Source organism: Heterodontus francisci, chromosome 25 (genome assembly GCF_036365525.1).
Source record: "Heterodontus francisci isolate sHetFra1 chromosome 25, sHetFra1.hap1, whole genome shotgun sequence".
Taxonomy (NCBI): Eukaryota; Metazoa; Chordata; class Chondrichthyes; order Heterodontiformes; family Heterodontidae; genus Heterodontus; species Heterodontus francisci.
Window position 1 is genome coordinate 57,151,215 of NC_090395.1, and position 19,081 is coordinate 57,170,295.

Sequence of the window (19,081 nt, forward strand, 5' to 3'; positions counted from 1 at the left end):
ACTTGCCATAAATCCTGTTTTACTATAATCGCTTCAGAAGAGCATATGCTGATTGCGAAATTGTGTCCCTGAACTAGTTCACCCATTGCTTTATAAAAGTGTTTTTTTTTTCTGTTTTTTTGCAATTTCTCAGAAATGTCGGTTAGATTCCTGTGGACACAACCCTGTTTATAAACACCACCCCCCCCCACCCCCTCCAAAATCGATACAATCCAAATGTGAACTTCCAGACGGATTGTTATAAGTAATTAAGTGTTCTACAGGGAGGGGAGTGCGTCACCAAAAATCGAGTTGGGAAGGAGAAAGAAAAATACAGAAATGTTTCTGAAAATAAAATTAACAATAACACTCATCTGTATTGTGCATATCAACACTGCACTTGGTAAGAGATTAAATCTGTTTTTTTTATTGGTTATATTATTTGTGTTCATTTGAGCACTGTCTGAAGTACCATGAGAAATGTGAGCAATATTGCAGGTGAACGGTTAAAGACAAGAGTTGCAATGTTTTATATTTAATGAATGACTTGTATTACAGTGGTATTACATGAAGCTTTGTTTAAAACATTTATTCATAAATGCAAAACAGTGAATATGAAAAGACATAGAGAATTACATTTATATTGTCCGTTTAGCTTCCGGACAGACATACTAGTCAATAAATAAGTATTTTGAGGTACATTTGGAAACCAAGGAGAATAATTGTAAATAAAATAACCACCACAAAATTTTTAAAATGTTAACAATTTGCCTTTACATTTAAGCAAAGAATTTGGTAAACTTAAACATCTTTAAAATTAATTGGAGTTAAATATTAAAGATGCTGTCTAAGTTGTTATTGGAACCGAAAAATAATAGTAGCATAATGGAAATTGTTTGAAAATAGAATTGTGACTTGAGAAGGAATTCAGTTACACACACCCAAATGTCATCACTTAGTTTCCATTTTGTACAGCTGGAATTTAATTGGAACAGTTTGGAGCCAGTTTTTCTTTCTAGAACAGATATTTTCCAAACTATCACCACCCTCTTTCTATTTGGCAGCTTTTTCAAACTAAACAAATCTCTCGTTTCTGGAAGAAATCATCCACACACTGAGGTAGAAGTTCCTTTGAGTGCACTTTCATGGGCCTGGTTGGAACTGATTAAAATTAAATAGATGGGCTTCCAACTCTACTCGTGCTGTTGATTGGCAGCTCACCTGATAGAGGGTGTCAATTTCGCATGTTCCCGATGTAATTTAAAGTCAGCAGGTACCTTTTAATGGGACCGTGCACTTTGGCTGCAGGAGGATTGCGGACAATGGCCGATGCAGGAGAATCTGCAAGGAAACCCTGGTTTTTAGACATAGCCTTGGAGGTTTTGGTGGAAGATAAAGAGGAGGCAGTCCTGAAAGTCGAAAAATTCTGGTTTGGATGAAATGCATCCAAGGTTACTAAGGAAAGTAAGGGTGCAAATTGCAGAAGCTCTGGCTACAATCTTCTACTCCTCCTTAGCTGTGAGGATGTGCCAGAGGACTGGAGGATTACAAATGCTACACATGGGAAAAGGCATTGAAGTGGATGATCAGTCATGATCGTATTGAATGGCGGAGCAAGCTCGATGGGCTGAATGGCCTACTCCTGCTATGTTACTACCCGTTTCAAAAGGACGAGGAGGATAAACCTAGCAACTATAGGCCAATAAGCGTAACGTTGTGGTGGGAAAACTTAAAGAGACAATTATCCGGGATAAAATTGGCATTTGGGAAAAATTGGCTAATAAACGAAAGCCAGTCCAGATTTGTCAAAGGGAAATTGTGTTTGGATAACATGATTGAGTTCCTTGATGAAGTAATGGAGAGGGTTGCTGAGGATAGTACGGTTGATATTGTGTATATGGACTTTCAAAAGGCAGTAGACAAAGTACCACATAATAGACTTGTTGGCAAAATTGAAGCCTAGGAGATTAAAGGGATAGTTGCAGTGTGGATATGAAATTGGCTCAGAGACAGTGAGCAGAGTATTGGTAAATACTGTTTCTCAGACTGGAAAGAAGTATTCACTGGTCTTCCCCAGTATTAGGACCACTACTCTTTTTTGATGTGTATTAATGGCCTGAACGTAGATATACACAATGACAATAGATTCTAGAAGCGCAGCAGTATTCCATTTCATAGCATTGTTATTCCTTCGGATGAGCAAAGTGAAAAGAAATCTAAAACCGCATATTAAAACAAAACGAAAGTGTGCTGTAATAATGTTAGTACTTCTAATTGTGTAACATCTTTCAAACTAAAGGTAATTACATTTCTCTGAGTTACACAACAAGCTCAAATTGGAAACTTTTGTATTCTAACGTTGTCCCATTTTTCCTTTTCATAGCAAAAGACTGTCCTGATCCAGAGCCGATTGATAATGGGGACTTTGAAGTCATAAGCACTGAACACAGTTTCAGGGTTAAATATAATTGTTACCCAGGGTAAGTATTCAATGAAAAACTAACTTTATAAAAACCACAAAGTGGTTCTTCTAGTTGCTGATGTTCATACGTGAATGTTTAGGCCCCGATATTTTCTCGGGGCTAAGAAGAGAATGACAACTGTAGAAGTGTTGGATGTCGGGGGAATTGGACTTTCAGAGGGCAAACTCAGAAGTATGTGTTTCCCACACGTCCTGCAGAAAGTAACAGCAGGATGTCTTTTAATTTATTTCAACAGGTTTCCTTCCTGATAGCCAGCCCAGCAGATGTCAGGTAAATCTGACAGAGAGGGTGTTGGACATCACAGGAGCTTTGGACATCGCAAGAGTGGTTGGGGCACGTAGGACAACAAGGGGGGAATTGGCCAATGGTGAGGGCGTTTGGAGGACAGCCGATTGCGGGGTTCCAATCACATGGAGATGATCTTGCTGATCCTGAGGGAAAGTCTGCTGCTCCCCCTGGCCCACAAGTAGTGCAATATAGGCACTTAGCTTATGGATCCAGCCCTTCTTGTCTCCTTTCACCTGCCGGGATAGCTGAGGCCTGGAAATCCCTTCCTCCATGTGTTAAAGATAAGATTCCTTTTAAAATGGAGGCATGCAGCCTCCTTAAAAGAAATTAGTGACACACCTGCCTCTGGAAAGGAGGTTTGTTGCCCATCCCCCGATCCGTCTTCATTGAAACTGGAAGTAGATGGATTGGGGTTGGGGCTGGGTTTGAGAATTTAACAATTTTTACCACTTCACCTGGCCCCAACCTGTCTACCTTTGGGGCGTTAAAATTCCACCCTTAATGTGTACTTGCCACATTCTTGGGTATGCTACTTTTATGCAAATAGTATTCTAGTTATTTTAGTACACAGTGGAATGTAAAAGCTGATTGCAGGATTTAACACACCCAGCGGAGAAAGTAGCTTGCAGGGAGTCCTTTTTGGGAAATTGAGGGTACATAGCCTGTGACTTTTCATCCATTACAATTAATGAATGGAAAATCACAGGCTGGATGACAGAATTATTCTAGGTGACCTTTTTTTATTCTTTCATGGAAGGGGGCATCGCTGACAAGGCCAGCATTTGTTAACCAACCTTAATTGCCCTTGGCAACTGAGTGGCTTACAAGGCTATTTCAGAGGGCAGTTAAGAGTCAACCACATTGCTGTGGGTCTGGGGTCACATCTAGTCCAGACCAGGTAAGGACAGCAGATTTCCTTCCCTAAAGGATATTAGTGAACCAGATGGGTTTTTACAGTAATTGATGATAGTTTCATGGCACCATACAAAGACTGGCTTTCAATTCCAGATTTTTTAATTAATTAAATTTAAAGTCCAGCAGCTGCCATGGTGTGATTTGAATACATATCCCCACAGAACTAGCCTGGGCCTTCTGGATTGCTAGTCCAGTGACATTACCACTACACCACCATCTTACAATCTAGCTACAAAACTTTACTTTTCTCATCTCTATGCATTAAGATTAGTTTGAGAGTAGAAATGGCTAATTACTCACTTTCACTAACAACATTACAACACAAAGTAGCAGTTCAGGGATCTGACCAGATGCAGACCATGAGAAAATGCCATCATACTGTACATCACGAGGAAAACGGCTACACTTGGTTTTTATCCTTGAAATTACTTGCATCTTTGTTTCCTTGCTCGTTACTGCAGTGTCAAAATTGAAACTGGCATTATATTGCCTAATGTTCTGTAAAGTATGTTAACTGCACATTCTGAGTGATCAACCGTTAATTATCAAGGAGACAACATTTTGCATTGATTGTGTCACAATACAATCATAAATCTACAAAAGAGGTAAACTAACTCTCAATGCCCTCCAAATACAGTTGCAGTAAAAGGAAGGCATAATGCTGTCAGATTGACAAATGACATTATGAATAGGGATTCAATTGGGATGAATTGCTCAGACTTTTTATGAAATTTACACTGAGGAATAAACACTTCTGCTGACTACAAGAGAGAAATAGGCCCTTTGAATAATACTCCGCAGTCCTTTATTAATCAGCTTTGTATACATTTAAGCATTTTTGTAAGTGTACAAATGAAATGAAGGCACCTTTCTCTTCTTTGTACTCTCCAGTCTTGCATCCACTAATGTAAGAACTTTTAACTGTTTTGTGACCAAAATTGATTTTTGTCTCAGTTTCCCTTAAGTGGCTTCGTTTTTTTTGTAGGTACGTTTTAAGTGGCAAACAATACCGGACATGTTTACTTCTGGGCTGGGATGGCAAGTCCCCAAAATGTGAACGTAAGTTACATTTCCATATTTAGATTCTTTTAATTCATTCATGGGATGTAGGCATCGCTGGCTATGCCAGCATTTATTGCCCATCCCTAATTGCCCTTGAGAAGGTGGTGGTGAGCTGCCTTCTTGAACCTCTGCAGTCCATGTGAGGTAGGTACACCCACAGTGCTGTAAGGAAGGGAGTTCCAGGATTTGGCCCAGCAACAGTGAAGGAGCAGCGATATATTTCCAAGTCACGACGGTTTGTGACTTGGATGGGAACTTGCAGGTGGTGATGTTCCCATGCATCTGCTGCTGTTGTCCTTCGAGGTGGTAGAGGTTGTGGGTTTGGAAGGTGCTGTCTAAGGAGCCTTGGTGCGTTGCTGATTAGCTAATTGACTTGATATTCACAGTTGTAGGGCCTCATCTTGTTCTGTTTTATTTGTTCAGATATCATGAAGGTAAGAATCATAACATTTTGAGATGGTCGAACACCTTATTAAGAATATTTGACCTCACATGGTATGGTTGTTCAGGGCATTTAAAGCTGATAATTTCACAATGAACTCTGTGTGATCGTAAACTTTGTCAAGCATTTCTTCAGTCCTTATTATACAAATTCAGTCATCTAGTATGTAAATTTGATTTGATCTTTTTCTCAAAATAGGGACAGTTTCATTTCTTTCCATAATAATCTTTTTGCAGCTTACATATCGTAAAGAAGATGAAACTCATTGGTCCAGATTTTGCTGTGGTGATGATGTTGAAACTGTCAGCGTTCGCCATCGTTACTCTTCTGAAACTGATAGCAACTTCTGGAGTTTGCACATGTGCAGAATAACACAGAAATCTAGAATTTGCTATCTGTAATTCTATGCTTCTTCAGAGGGTGCGCTGTAGAGGCCCCCCTCACCCCCACCACAAACACACAGCAATCAATGAGAAATCTATGAATTGACGAGAATTTCCATTGTTAGTCTCACTGGAAAAACCCTTGAAAATTTTACACCTTTTTGAAAATAGTGATTCATGTGTTTTTAATGGCATACTAACTTCATAATTACTACAAAACACTCTCACTGGCCCTAAAAAGCAAATTTTATGTTTGTGGATGGTCCAATTTCCCCATAATAATTTAAAAACTTTACATATTTTCAATAGCTTCTACCTTAATCCAATCATAATCATTTATTTCTCTGTCTGAAAATTTAAATGAAATGTGATGGATATTAAGTGCTTTTAACTTCCTGGTTTGCTGTGTGTGAATACTTCAATGTGATTGGCTGCCTACCTGCTTACCGACATCGCTGCTGCTGCATGCCAAGACACCCCTTTGACTTAATTCCAGCTTTAAATTGCCATTGGGAAAGGGGAAAACCACACCACAAAGGTCGCTAGATCTATGTGGGCAGATTTCTTTGAGGTCAGTGGTGACAGCCCTTGCTTCATCGTGGACCGCAAAATCCATGCCATTAAAGCAAAACTCATGTCCCGAATTTCTTTTGGGGTGCAAGACCTCCTCCCCCCTCCCCCCCCCCCCCTCCCCCATCTGGCATATCATCTGTATTTTGGGACAGAAGCCAGATCTGCCAGGTTTCAACCTAAATGTAAAAGCGGACCCAAATTCCAGAAAGGGGATGCCTTGCAGATTTTGCCACCTTGCACATCATAGCATTACCTGGGGCCTGTCTGGGACCAATCCTGGGCTACCCTAGGAATTTCACCCAGTAAGCCACTAATAGGCCCCGTGGAATCCGTGTCTGCTGAGAGCCTTATGAAGTCCCCAAAAAGGTTTTCCAGCAGAGGACATCAATTTACCTGAATATCAATGCCCAGGGAAGGAAAGCAAAAGAAACAACAGGTTCATTAAGGGAAAAATACTCTGGTAAATTCCTCTTTGACCTTCTCAGGTGATTGAAACCAATCCAGGAGATCGCATGGACCAAGTCTGAAAGATTTCATTCTCATGTAATAATTTGGAAGCTTGGCTGTGACTTGGTCAGACTGGCCCAAGATTTCCCATTGTGTCGTCTTTTAGATAAGCTGTCTTAAAATTCAGTGGCCTCAAATTATGAAGGCTCATTAATTAATTTGGAAAACTTTGTACTCTCTTCTTGTCTTAATACAGAACCCTTAATAGAAAAGCTACAGACAGCAGTGATATAGGCAGCATCCACTATAAGCAGTGTTATTTCATTCAAAAAAAGGGTGATAGGGTTACTTTGTGAATGGCTATGATTGAAAACTTTAAGTGCTTTAAAATCAAATTGAATATTGACAGCTCAGTAATGAAAAGTTTATTTGGAAGTAGAGGATATTATAGTAGATTAGAAAACTGTCCTTTGATCTCTGGAACCAACATAGATATGTGGCAACACAATATTGTTGCTATGATGGAAACTTGGCTTAAGGAGGGGCAAGAATGGCAGCTCAACATCCCTGGATTTAGAGTATTCAGGTGTGATAGAGAGGGAGGCTGGATCGGGGCCCTGAGCCTCGACAACCGCCTCATGGGCACTTGGGCCACCTTTCACGTCCCTGGCCAGCGTCTTCCAGGTGGGCGTGTAGCTCACACCTGCACCCCCTTCCCCCCACCCCCTCCCCCCTTGCACCCCCTTCTCAGCTCATCCCCCGCACCCAATTCCCCTCGCACCCCCTTCCCCCGGCATTCCCCGCACCTCCTTCCCCCCACACCCCGTCCCCCCTTCCCTCTCCCTCCATGAAATCACACAGCTTACTTGTACTTGTTAGGGCCCCTGCTCAAGGATAGGAGCTAACAAGCCCACTGCCTTGTGGGCATCTCAGAAGAGACCTAGGCTAAGGGAGTAAACCCTAAAAGAAAATCTGGAGCAGAACCCCGAAGGCGGTCATGTGTCACCTTTCGCGTGTTTCCGGCAGTTCCTGCAGCCATACCGGTGCCAAACGTCGTGCTCTGCACTCCTTTGGATACCACTAGGAAGGCCGAGAGGGGGGTTTTGATGCTTGGGCAACTCACAACCTCCATACATCCGCCCAGGCATGCGCCATGGAGAGGTCACTCCATAGTCGCCTCACAGCAACCAAAACAATACGGAAGGCAGCAGTTACGGGTTATAAGTCCAGCTCAATTGGCGTAGAGATTGGGCGCCCCAGGTTGCCTTTGTCGGTGGGAGAAGTCATCGCATCTCACTGGACAGCTACCGCCTCAAACCGGGCAGCCCCCTGTCAGTAAGGTTCTGTCCCGCCACAGTCCACCTGCTTCAATGGGTGCTTGGAGCTCAAGGTCATTGCCCGAAAAGTGGACTGTAACACCGCACCAAACAGCTTGACAAAAAAAGGAAAGAAGGTACCAGCCCTTCGTTTTGCAAGCTGGAACGTCAGAACTATGTGTCCTGGCCTGTCGGAAGACCTTACACAAATCAACGACTCTCGGAAGACCACCATCATTAACAACGAGCTCAGTAGACTCAATGTGGATATCGCAGCACTTCAGGAGACATGCCGCCCTGCGAGTGGATCTCTGAGAGAGCAAGACTACACCTTCTTCTGGCAGGGTAGGGATCCTGAAGAACCAAGACAGCATGGAGTGGGCTTTGCCATCAGAAATTCTTTGCTCAGCATGATAGCGCCACCTTCAAATGGCTCGGAACGCATACTGTCCATCCGACTGCTCACCGCCTCTGGTCCAGTACACCTACTCAGCACCTATGCTCCAACACTCTGCTCCCCACCTGAAGTTAAAGACCAGTTCTACGTGGAACTCCATAATATCATCAGTAACATTCCCAATACCGAACATTTGTTCCTGCAGGGGGACTTTAATGCCAGAGTTGGAGCCGACCATGACACATGGCCCTCCTGCCTCGGGCGCTATGGCATTGGAAGGATGAATGAGAATGGACAGAGACTGCTGGAGTTGTGTACCTATCACAACCTCTGTATCGCCATCTCATTCTTTCATACTAAACCCTGTCACCAGGTTTCATGGAGGCACCCAAGATCACGTTGTTGGCACCACTTGTCACAAGGCGAGCCTCTATAAACAGTGTCCAAATCACACACAGCTTCCACAGTGTAGACTGCGACACCGACCACTACCTGGTGTGCAGCAAAGTTAGACTCAAACCAAAGAAGCTACATCACTCCAAGCAGAAGGGCTGCCCACTTATCAACACTTACAGAATTTCTTATCCACAGCTGTTATATAAGTTTCTAAATTCACTCGAAAAATCCCTCCAAAACATTCCTACAGGGGATGCAGAGACCAAGTGGGCCCAAATCTATCCACCATCTATGTCTTAGCAATGACCACCTATGGCAAACGTGAGAAGCAGAATGCAGAGTGGTTTCAATCCCACTTTGAAGAGCTGAAACCTACCATAGTCGCTAAGCGCATTGCACTGTTGCAGTACAAGAAAGCTCCCAACAAGTTAACATCCGGAGCACTTAAAGTAGCCAGAAGCGCTGCACAAAAAACAGCCAGGCGCTGTGCAAATGACTACCGGCAACACCTATGCAGTCGTATTCAGCTGGCCTCCGACGCGGGATACATCAGAGGAATGTATGATGGCACTAAGAGAGCTTTTGGGCCAACCATCAAGAAGATCGCCTCCCTCAAGTCTAAATCAGGGGACACGATGACTGACCAACGCAAGCGAATGGACCGTTGAGTGGAGCACTACCAAGAACTGTACTCCAGGGAAAATGTTGTCACTGAGACCGCCCTTAATGCAGCCCAGTCTCTGCTAGTCATGGATGAGCTGGACAAACAGCCAACAAAATCGGAACTCAGTGATGCCATTGATGCTCTAGCCAGTGGAAAAGCCCCTGGGAAGGACGGCATTACCCCTGAAATAATCAAGAGTGCTAAGCCTGCTATACTCTCAGCACTCCATGAATTGCTTTGCCTGTGCTGGGATGAGGGAGCAGTACCACAGGACATATGCAATGCCAATATCATCACCCTCTATAAGAACAAGGGTGATCGCAATGACTGCAACAATTACCGTGGAATCTCCCTGCTCAGCATAGTGGGGAAAGTCTTCGCTTGAGTCATTTTAAACAGACTCCAGAAGCTGGCTGAGTATGCCTACCCTGATGCACAGTGTGGCTTCCGAGCAGAGAGATCCACCATTGACATGCTGTTCTCCCTTTGCCAGCTGCAGGAGAAATGCTGCGAACAACAGATGCCCCTCTACATTGCTTTCATTGATCTCACCAAAGCCTTTGACCTCATCAGCAGACGTGGTCTCTTCAGAACACTAGCAAAGATCGGATGGCCACCAAAGCTACTAAGCATCATCACCTCATTCCATGACAATATGAAAGGCACAATTCAGCACAGCGGTGCCTCATCAGACCCCTTTCTTATCCTGACTGGCATGAAACAGGGCTGTGTTCTCGCACCCACACTGTTTGGGATCTTCTCACTGCTGCTCTCACATGTGTTCAAGTCTTCAGAAGAAGGAATTTTCCACCACACAAGGTCAGATGGCAGGTTGTTCAACCTTGCCTGTCTAAGAGCAAAGACCAAAGTACGGAAGGTCCTCATCAGGGAACTCCTCTTTGCTGACGATGCTGCATTAACATCCCACACAGAAGAGTGTCTGCAGAGACTCATCGACAGGATTGCGGCTGCCTGCAACGAATTTGGCCTAACCATTAACCTCAAGAAAACGAACATCATGGGGCAGGACGTCAGAAATGCTCCATCCATCAATATCGGCGACCATGCTCTGGAAGTGGTTCAAGAGTTCACCTACCTAGGCTCAACTATCACCAGTAACCTGTCTCTCGATGCAGAAATCAACAAGCGCATGGGAAAGGCGTCCGCTGCTATGTCCGGACTGGTGAAGAGAGTGTGGGAAAATGGCGCACTGTCACGGAACACAAAAGTCCAAGTGTATCAAGCCTGTGTCCTCAGTACCTTGCTCTACGGCAGCGAGGCCTGGACAACGTATGTCAGCCAAAAGCGACGTCTCAATTCATTCCATCTTCGCTGTCTCCGGAGAATACTTGGCATCAGGTAGCAGGACCGTATCTCCAACGCAGAGGTCCTCGAGGTGGCCAACATCCCCAGCATATACACCCTAGTCAGCCAGTGGCGCTTGAGATGGCTTGGCCATGTGAGCCGCATGGAAGATGGCAGGATCCCCAAGGACGCATTGTACAGCGAGCTCGTCACTGGTATCAGACCCACAGGCCATCCATGTCTCCATTTTAAAGACATCTGCAAACGCGACATGAAGTCCTGTGACATTGACCACAAGTCGTGGGAGACACTTGCCAGTGATCACCAGAGCTGGCGGACAGCCATAAAGGTGGGGCTAAAGAGTGGCGAGTCGAAGAGACTTCGCTATTGGCAGGAAAAAAGACAGAAGCGCAAGGAGAGACCCAACTGTAACAGCCCCGACAATCAATTTTATCTGCAGCGCCTGTGGAAGAGTCTGTCACTCTAGAATTGGCCTTTATAGCCACTCCAGGCACTGCTTCACAAACCACTGACCACCTCTAGGCACTTACCCATTGTCTCTCAAGACAAGGAGGCCAAAGAAGAAGAAGAAGTAGAGAGGGAGGGAGATAAAAGGGTGGGGGGGTGCGTGTAGCATTATTAGTCAAGAAATCAATAACAGCTTTGAGGAGGGATGATATGCTCAAGGAATCATCAAATGAAGTCATATGGGTGGAGCTCAGAAATAAAAAAAGGGGCAGCCGCATTACTTTGAGTGTCATATAGACCCCCAAATAGTGAGAGGAACAAATATGTCAGCAAATTTCTGAGTGCAATAACTTTAGAGCGGTGATGATTGTGGATTTCAACTACCCCAATGTCGTCTGGGATACAAACAGTGTGAAGGGCATAGAGGGGACAAAATTCTTGAACTGCATTCAAGAGGATGGTTTTAGCCAGTACGTAACAAGCCCAACGAGAGGGGTCGCAATTTTAGATTTCTTTTTCGGTAATGAAGCTGAGCAACTGGATGAAGTAACAATGGATGACCATTTTGGAGATAATGACCATAATATAGTTAGTTTTACCATAATCATGGAAAAAGACAAAGATAAAACAAGAGCAAAGGTTCTAAATTGAGGGAAGGCAAATTTTATGAAACTGAGAGGTGACCTGGTAAAGGTGGACTGGATATAGCTACTTGAAGGAATATCAGTGGCAAACCAGTGGAAGGCATTCAAAAATGAGATACTACAAGCACAGTGTAGGCATGTCCCCACAAAGATAAAGGGTGGTGCTGCCAAATCTAGAGCTCCCTGGTTATCTAGAAGCTTACAGGTTAACTTACAAGTTAAAGCAAAAAAGGAAAGCTTATGATGATTTGTGATAGTGGTGAAGAAGGCATATGGATTGCTTTCCTTTATTAGCCGTGGTATAAAGTACAAAAGCAGGGATGTGATACTGGAGCTGTATCGAGCGTTGGTTAGGCCGCAGCTGGAGTATTGCGTGCAGTTCTATCACCACATTACAGAAAGGACATAATTGCTCTAGAGAGAGTGCAGAGGAGATTTACAAGAATGTTGCCAGGGCTTGAGGGTTGCACCTATGAGGAAAGAATGGACAGGTTGGGATTGTTTTCCCTGGAATTGAGGAAGCTGAGGGGTGACTTGATTGAGGTGTACAAAATTATGAGGGACCTAGATAGAGTAGACAGAAAGGACCTGTTTCCCCTGGTGGGAAGGTTGGTTACCAGGGACACAGATTTAAAGTGATTGGTAGAAGGATTAGAGGGTACATGAGGGGATACTATTTCACCCAGAGGGTGGTGGGTGTCTGAAATTCACTACCAGGATTGGCGGTGGAGGCAGAGACCCTAAATTCTTTTAAAAGGTACCTGGACATGCACCTAAGGTGCTGTAACCGGCGGGGCTAAGGACCAGGTGCTGGAAGGTGGGATTAATGTGGTTGAATAGCTTATCCGGCCGGCGCGGACATGATGGCCTCCTTCTGTGCTGTATTCTTTTCTACGTTCTATCTGATTCTAGCTCAGACTGATGTCCTTGTGAGCAGTTAGTGCCTTCTGTGAAACAGGTTTGAAAACCTTCGGTTTGTTTTCAGCAAACATGATCCTGCAGCACAAATCTGCATATAATTCACAAATCACACTAACTTTTAAGGTTAACGGGAAAAAAACTCCAGAACTACTGGCATAGAAAATAGAAGCATCGTTTTGATACAGTCAGAGTTATCCATTTGAGGTTGGAGCTAAGATACATTATTCAGTATTTGTTTTGGACCAAGAGTGCTTGACAATAATGCTGGGTATTATGTGTGGAGCAGGGTGCCATTGATTATCGCTGATAAGCTTCCATTCAGATCATAATTTTTCAAACACATGTTAAATACTGGAAAATGGACTGACATCATAATCTGATGCCATTATGAATTGCATTGGAAGTTGAATTGGTATTTTGTAATCTCTGCAACATTCCCATTTTGTTTCTCTATATAGCAATGCTTTGTGGAAATCCAGGGGAGATTTTGAATGGATACTTTGAAGCACCAAGTGATGAATTTGGAAGCAAAGCTACATTTTACTGTGACGAAGGGTAATTATGCACTGCATAGATATTATGAAAACCCCATGGTATTAAATTGTCTTATCTAATAATGCTATATAATCATCCTGTTTGTAGGCTTTAATAGTAGCCACACCATGTACTCTGAAACTGCTCCTGAGGTTATCATCCTCATGTTAGTTGCCAGCAAACTTGCTGTCTTGGTGCTTTTAAGAACAGCAGTTAAGAGCTCTCATGATTTCTCTGGAAGTCATTCTATGGAATTCTTGGAGCATAATCTTGTTCTACTCAATTAAAGATTGATGGCATTGCAAAAACAGTAGTGTTCATGCTTAATGTGTCTATATATTTAGGACTGGGAGTAAATGTTTCTTATCTTATAAAATGATAGAAATCAGAGGTACTTGTTTCTCAATTATAAAAAGCAACATGCAGTCACGTTAACTACAATTTGACACAAATTACATTTTAGACAATTTTCATAGTCATTTGATTAAAGCCCTGAAATTCTGAAGGGATTATACAGCTCCCCAACCATAATTCCACCAAGATACAAGTGGGATCCCTGGCATAAGACATAAATAGCTATTTTCTGGGGGTTCCACTGTTCTCCACCAGAATTGTAGCAGAAGCCAGCTAGAACACCCTAAGAATTCTGAAACTCAAAGCTTTTTAAGTTTAGTTTGATTCCATTGCATATCTTTTTCTCCATGTAGTTTGTTAGCATTTTAGCAACAACCTTCGCCCACTTTGTTATTAAATAAATTCTCAAGTTTACTTCCAACCCAGAAGTTGAAGGCCTAGAAGTTGGGCCACTTTAGAGCCCATATTTCAGGTGCTACAAGAACAGCTAAGGCCCAAAAAAAGACAGGCAGGAAGTGCACCACCCACCATATTGGGTAAGGACAAATAACAGACATCTTTTACCCACACCAAAAGATGGCGTTAGACCTTTTGAGTATGCAAATAATGGGTCTAATTCCTGTTTGAGATTACTACTGCACTCAGAGAATCTTACAGAACACCTACAACAAAGACTTACCTCTGAATGTGGACCTGGGAGGAGCAGGATTGCTCCTAATGGCCAACATTAAAGGACCCTCCTGACTGCTGTGCCCCTTCTCCACCGACCAGCCCAAAACTCCAGGCTCCCTGATCCCTGAAGATAAACGGAAGTAGGAGATGAGAGTAAAGATCAGACTAAGGGGAAAGAATAAGCACAACACAAATAGTCAGGGAACAGGTGCAGTTATAGAACATAAGTATAAAATGACAAAGTGAGTGGTACAATTAATAAAAGCAAACTAAATTTTCTATACAGCAATGTGCAAAGCAGCTGAACAAAATGGGAGAACTAGAGGCAATAATTCATATCTAGATCTAATGGGGATAACAGAAACAAGGCTTAATACAGAACAGGACTGGGAGTTAAATATTGCATGTTATAATGGACTGGAAATTGGATAGACCCATTGTTTGGGTGCAGGGGTCCCAATTCGTGACCTGCCCGCACCTTCTCAGATTGAGGTGGGCAACATGCAAGCTTGACATACCCACCTCATCTGAATAATTGTAACTCTTAGATACCTCATTTTAGCATACCTCTTTTCTATCTGCTTGCAGGAGAAGGCCACATGAAGAAATGGGCAGCAGATTCACCATATCTAAAACAGTTTATCCCTCAGAGGTTGATGGCCTTACTTGACCTGAACCACTGGAGATTCTAGACCTCGAATACGTTTCAGGATGCTTCTGCTGGGAAACGCTGGTGCTAACCTGCCAGTCCATGTGGGGCTAGTGGGAGGGCCTGCAATTTTAAGATTTTCTGATTGGCACCTGCAACACGATGGATACATCTTGAGTGCCTGCCACCATGCAGGAGCAGGTATTAAAGCACCGGAAAGATGCTCTTGAGGGTGCCCGTGCCTCAGCACAAGAATCCCTTTATAAGGGGGCTGAGGAAAAAATAATGAAACATTTCAGAGGTCCACACTAAGTCCCAGGTGGGTTCCAATTCTGACAGTCAGCAAGTCAGGAGGCCTCCTCCTGCTCAGTGTAGGCTCGTGAGTTGACTCCAAGCAGGGGGCAAGGAAACCTCAGACCTAGGACTCCCCTCTCCCTAGCCACACCCCCTAAGATGCAGGGGCTCTTGTCAGGTAAACCCAGTGGTTCCTCCCCAATCTGGCAGCACAAGCCAAGAACTCGTGTTTTCAGGTTCTATCCCCACTGACAGGCCTTCAGTACAATAGTCACCTGACTTAACAACATGTGTGTGCCAGAAGACCCACAGAAATTCAGCGCCTAGATCTCTACCCTGATCAACATGCTGTGCCACCGTTTTATTTAACCTTTGGCTTGGTATATGAGAATTGCTTTCTCTTTAGTGGTTTGTTTTTCTTTTTAGGTACAGGATAATTGGTAAGGACTCTCGCCTCTGTACAACTGAAGGTTGGAGTGGTCAGATTCCAACATGTAAATGTAAGTTACAGTTTCATGTTTTTTGGAGATAACCATTGGACTTGCATTCCTGTATAAAATTAATAAACCTTTTTATTAAGTTGATATGGATTGTTATTGATATCTGCATTGCTGGCTTTGCAATTATACAGGATTGCCCTGAACTGTCTTGTTGTATTTATGCAGACTCCTTTAAAGTTAAGGCACTAAGTTTTTGAATAATGGAATAACTTATCGATCATGAGCTGATACAACATGTTATGATAGAACAATTAAAGCTTATTTTGGGCATTCAAAGCTGAGTCTTCCATTAAATATGTTTACTAAAAAAAAACTTTGTCAAATCCTACTTAAACAATTCAGAATTCAGCATTTAACTTTTAAGTTGTTAACTTCAAGAATTGTATGGAGGCATAACTGACTAAAATGGGACTCCAATGTTTAAAGATTCCTATGAAGGTTTATTCATCATAATGTTCTGAAAAAATTCTATCTTCAGGAAATTTAATGTATTTGTGAAATATGACATCAAATGATTACTGGAAAATCAAACCTGTAACTTTATGGTACAAAAAGTTAATGTAAAAATGTTGAAAAGTATGAATTCCAACAATGAATAGAGGCAGGTCTATAATCCCTGGAGTTTAGAAGAATGAGAGGTGATCTAATTGAAACATTCAGTTCTTAAGGGGCTTGACAGGGTAGATGCTGAGAAAATGTTTCCCCTGGCTGGGGAATCTAGAACACGGGGTCACAGTCTCAGAATAAATGGTTGGCTATTTAGGACTGAGATGAGGAGAAATTTCTTCATTCGAGGGGTTGGGAATTTTTGGAATTCAGAGAGCTGTGGATGCTCATCCCCTGAGCGTATTAAAGACAGAGCTCGATAGAATTTTGGGTACTAAGGGAATTAAGGGATCTGGGGAGAGTGTGGGAAGGTGGAATTAAAGTAGAAGATCATCCATGTTGAATGGCAGAGCAGGCTCAAAGTGCCAAAAGGCCTACTCCAGCCCCTATTTTATATATTCTTATGTTCCTGTGAATAATGTTGTGCATACTTAATTAAATGCTACAGAATTTCCATGACATGTAGAGGTACAAAAATTATAAGCTGCAATCTCATCTGCCGCTCATAAATCCAGTAGGGAATTCAGGAAAATCTTCACCCAGGGAGCGGTCAGAATAAGGGAGAAAGGAATAGAAGGTTGAGAGTTGGATGAAGAGGGGTGGGAGGAGGGTCATGTGGAGTAGAAACACTGACAAAGACCCATTGGGCCAAATGCCCTGTTTCTGTCCTGTACATTCTATGTTTAAAAAAAAAACTCAGCACAGTATCAGTACGGAACCTAAGAGATTTGGGCTCTGATGTTTCCCCTTTACCCCCAGTATAAGTCAGACAGCTGGCTCAACCTCAGGCAAGGTTAGCTGTACTTATGAGTCCATCTACGGCAGATAGCTTTTCCTCCTCCCCACACCAGTCATTCATCTATTCTTGGTAGCCCCTGAAATAAAGGTGGCATCATGGAGTGTCATATGATAATGGAATTGTAGCAGCTTCCAAGGGAATGGGTAGTAATATTTATGATTTGCATTTACAAACCAGCTGCACATTCGTGGAATGAATACATGTCTGTGCATGAATATAGTGGCATTAAAACTAGGTTATATGGCCACATGCATGCTGGAATAATGGCCTACACTTTGAGAAATGCAGCAAGATCGTAAATGTGCAGTTCTTGTTATTGCCTGCTTCCCATGGTGAATTTGTTGTCATCTGTAACCTGGATGAGGCAACAGTTTACTGCAGGATAGGAAATGCAATATATATCTCCTGTTGTTCCTTGGGAGACCCCAACAGCTCAGATATTCAGGTTACCTTGATAGCCACTGACAAAATCGTGCCTGTCCTCGAAGTGGGATAAAGAGTCATGGCGCGTGCAGCTGCACTTTACTGCAAACTTCTGCCATACATGCAGGATTTTTTTTTGACTGCATCCAGGTACAATTTTCCTTGCTGTGTAGGCCAGTGGCAGCTTAAGGGCAGGTTCTACTCGCTTACCTTGATAAAGGGCAATTAGAAATGGGCAATTAATGTTGACCATCCTACAAATGGAAAAAAACACATCTGTCTTGTATTCCTCATCTCATTTTCCTTCTTGAGAACACGCACATAGAAAGGGATGATAAAACTCCTATATAGGCAGTGCACGGAAATAGGTACCAATAACAGATGGGATGCAGCTTTCAGAAGTTACATTTTTGGAAGTAGCAAAAGTATTTAAATTGGTGGAAGCAAGCAGAGCAGCTTCAAGGCACAAGTACAAACAGATGAGATCGCCTTAAATGAATGCAACATGGGAAGCATTCCACCTATGCAGTGCCCATTTTCTATTGTGGTTGAACGTCTGGAACCTTGTTCAGGTGCTCTGCCTCCCCACCCCACCTCCTTACCCTACCCTGCCCTCCCATCCGTGGCGCCCACCCTCACCCCCCCCCCCCCCCCCCGAATGTGGTTATGATCTTCTTGGCAATTTTTATCAGGATGTAAATGATCCTAGTGCCTAACAGGTGCTCAGGCAGTCAACAACACAGGGCTTCCAGATCACATTATAAAGCGCAATGGACACCAAGTGAACCTCAGTGGATGATAATACAGGGCAGCAGTGCTCCATATGCAGCAGTACTACTGATACTGAACATTATCAGCTTTATAGTCTGTTCATGGCACTTTTATCCACATGTTTAGTTCTTTCCATTATTGATAATGGGATAGTTCCATAAACATCTATTGGCCTGAAAAATTGGTCCTGTGAAGATCAGGAACTTGCCATGGGGAATCAGGAAGAGGGAATACTACGTCCTACCCTGTGCTGCACTGAGTTGCTTGGGTTTTTAATCCATGAAGGTGAATTATTCAAGCTCTGATCTGATCTGCTATCCAAATGCATTGGGGGAAGACTTCAGCTGGCAGTCTGGCCAAGCCTTGATTCTGTCCCAAAGCATTAGCAGAAAAGGCCTGTGGCATTTGCAATATTTCCTGGCTGCCCAGCCCACCAAGGTCCAAGAAAATCAGAGCAGCACCTTGCCATGAGTGGTGCGGCTGAAGATAATTTTTTTCTTAAGAAGCAGCCCATCAATTACCCTTTTGCCACTTTTCTAACAGTAGTCAAGCTGCAATAAAGGCAAAACTGGCAGGATTTCTGATGGCAAAGAATCATTCTGGTAGTCTCGCCTCTCTCTATGACATTAGGACGGAACAGGGGTGCAACATGTGCTGGCTCTTTTCACAATGCTTTCATTGTGGTAGTAGAGTGGCTAGCACAGCAGCCTCACAGCTCCAGGGACCCGGGTTCGATTCTGGGTACTGCCTGTGCAGAGTTTGCAAGTTCTCCCTGTGACCACGTGGGTTTTCGCCG

General features: G+C 43.3%; 1 protein-coding gene across 1 annotated transcript in view; it reads left to right on the forward strand.

Annotated features, from left to right (window-relative positions):
- The first annotated feature begins 216 nt into the window (after positions 1-216).
- LOC137383881 (zona pellucida sperm-binding protein 3 receptor-like) overlaps positions 217-19,081 on the forward strand; it is a 61,925-nt gene continuing 43,060 nt past the window's right edge. The window contains exons 1-5 of the mRNA XM_068057233.1: positions 217-382; positions 2,363-2,459; positions 4,651-4,724; positions 13,142-13,238; positions 15,613-15,686. Of these exons, the coding sequence (XP_067913334.1) occupies positions 319-382; positions 2,363-2,459; positions 4,651-4,724; positions 13,142-13,238; positions 15,613-15,686 (406 nt within the window). The 5' untranslated portion in view covers positions 217-318. The remainder of the gene's footprint in view (positions 383-2,362; positions 2,460-4,650; positions 4,725-13,141; positions 13,239-15,612; positions 15,687-19,081) is intronic.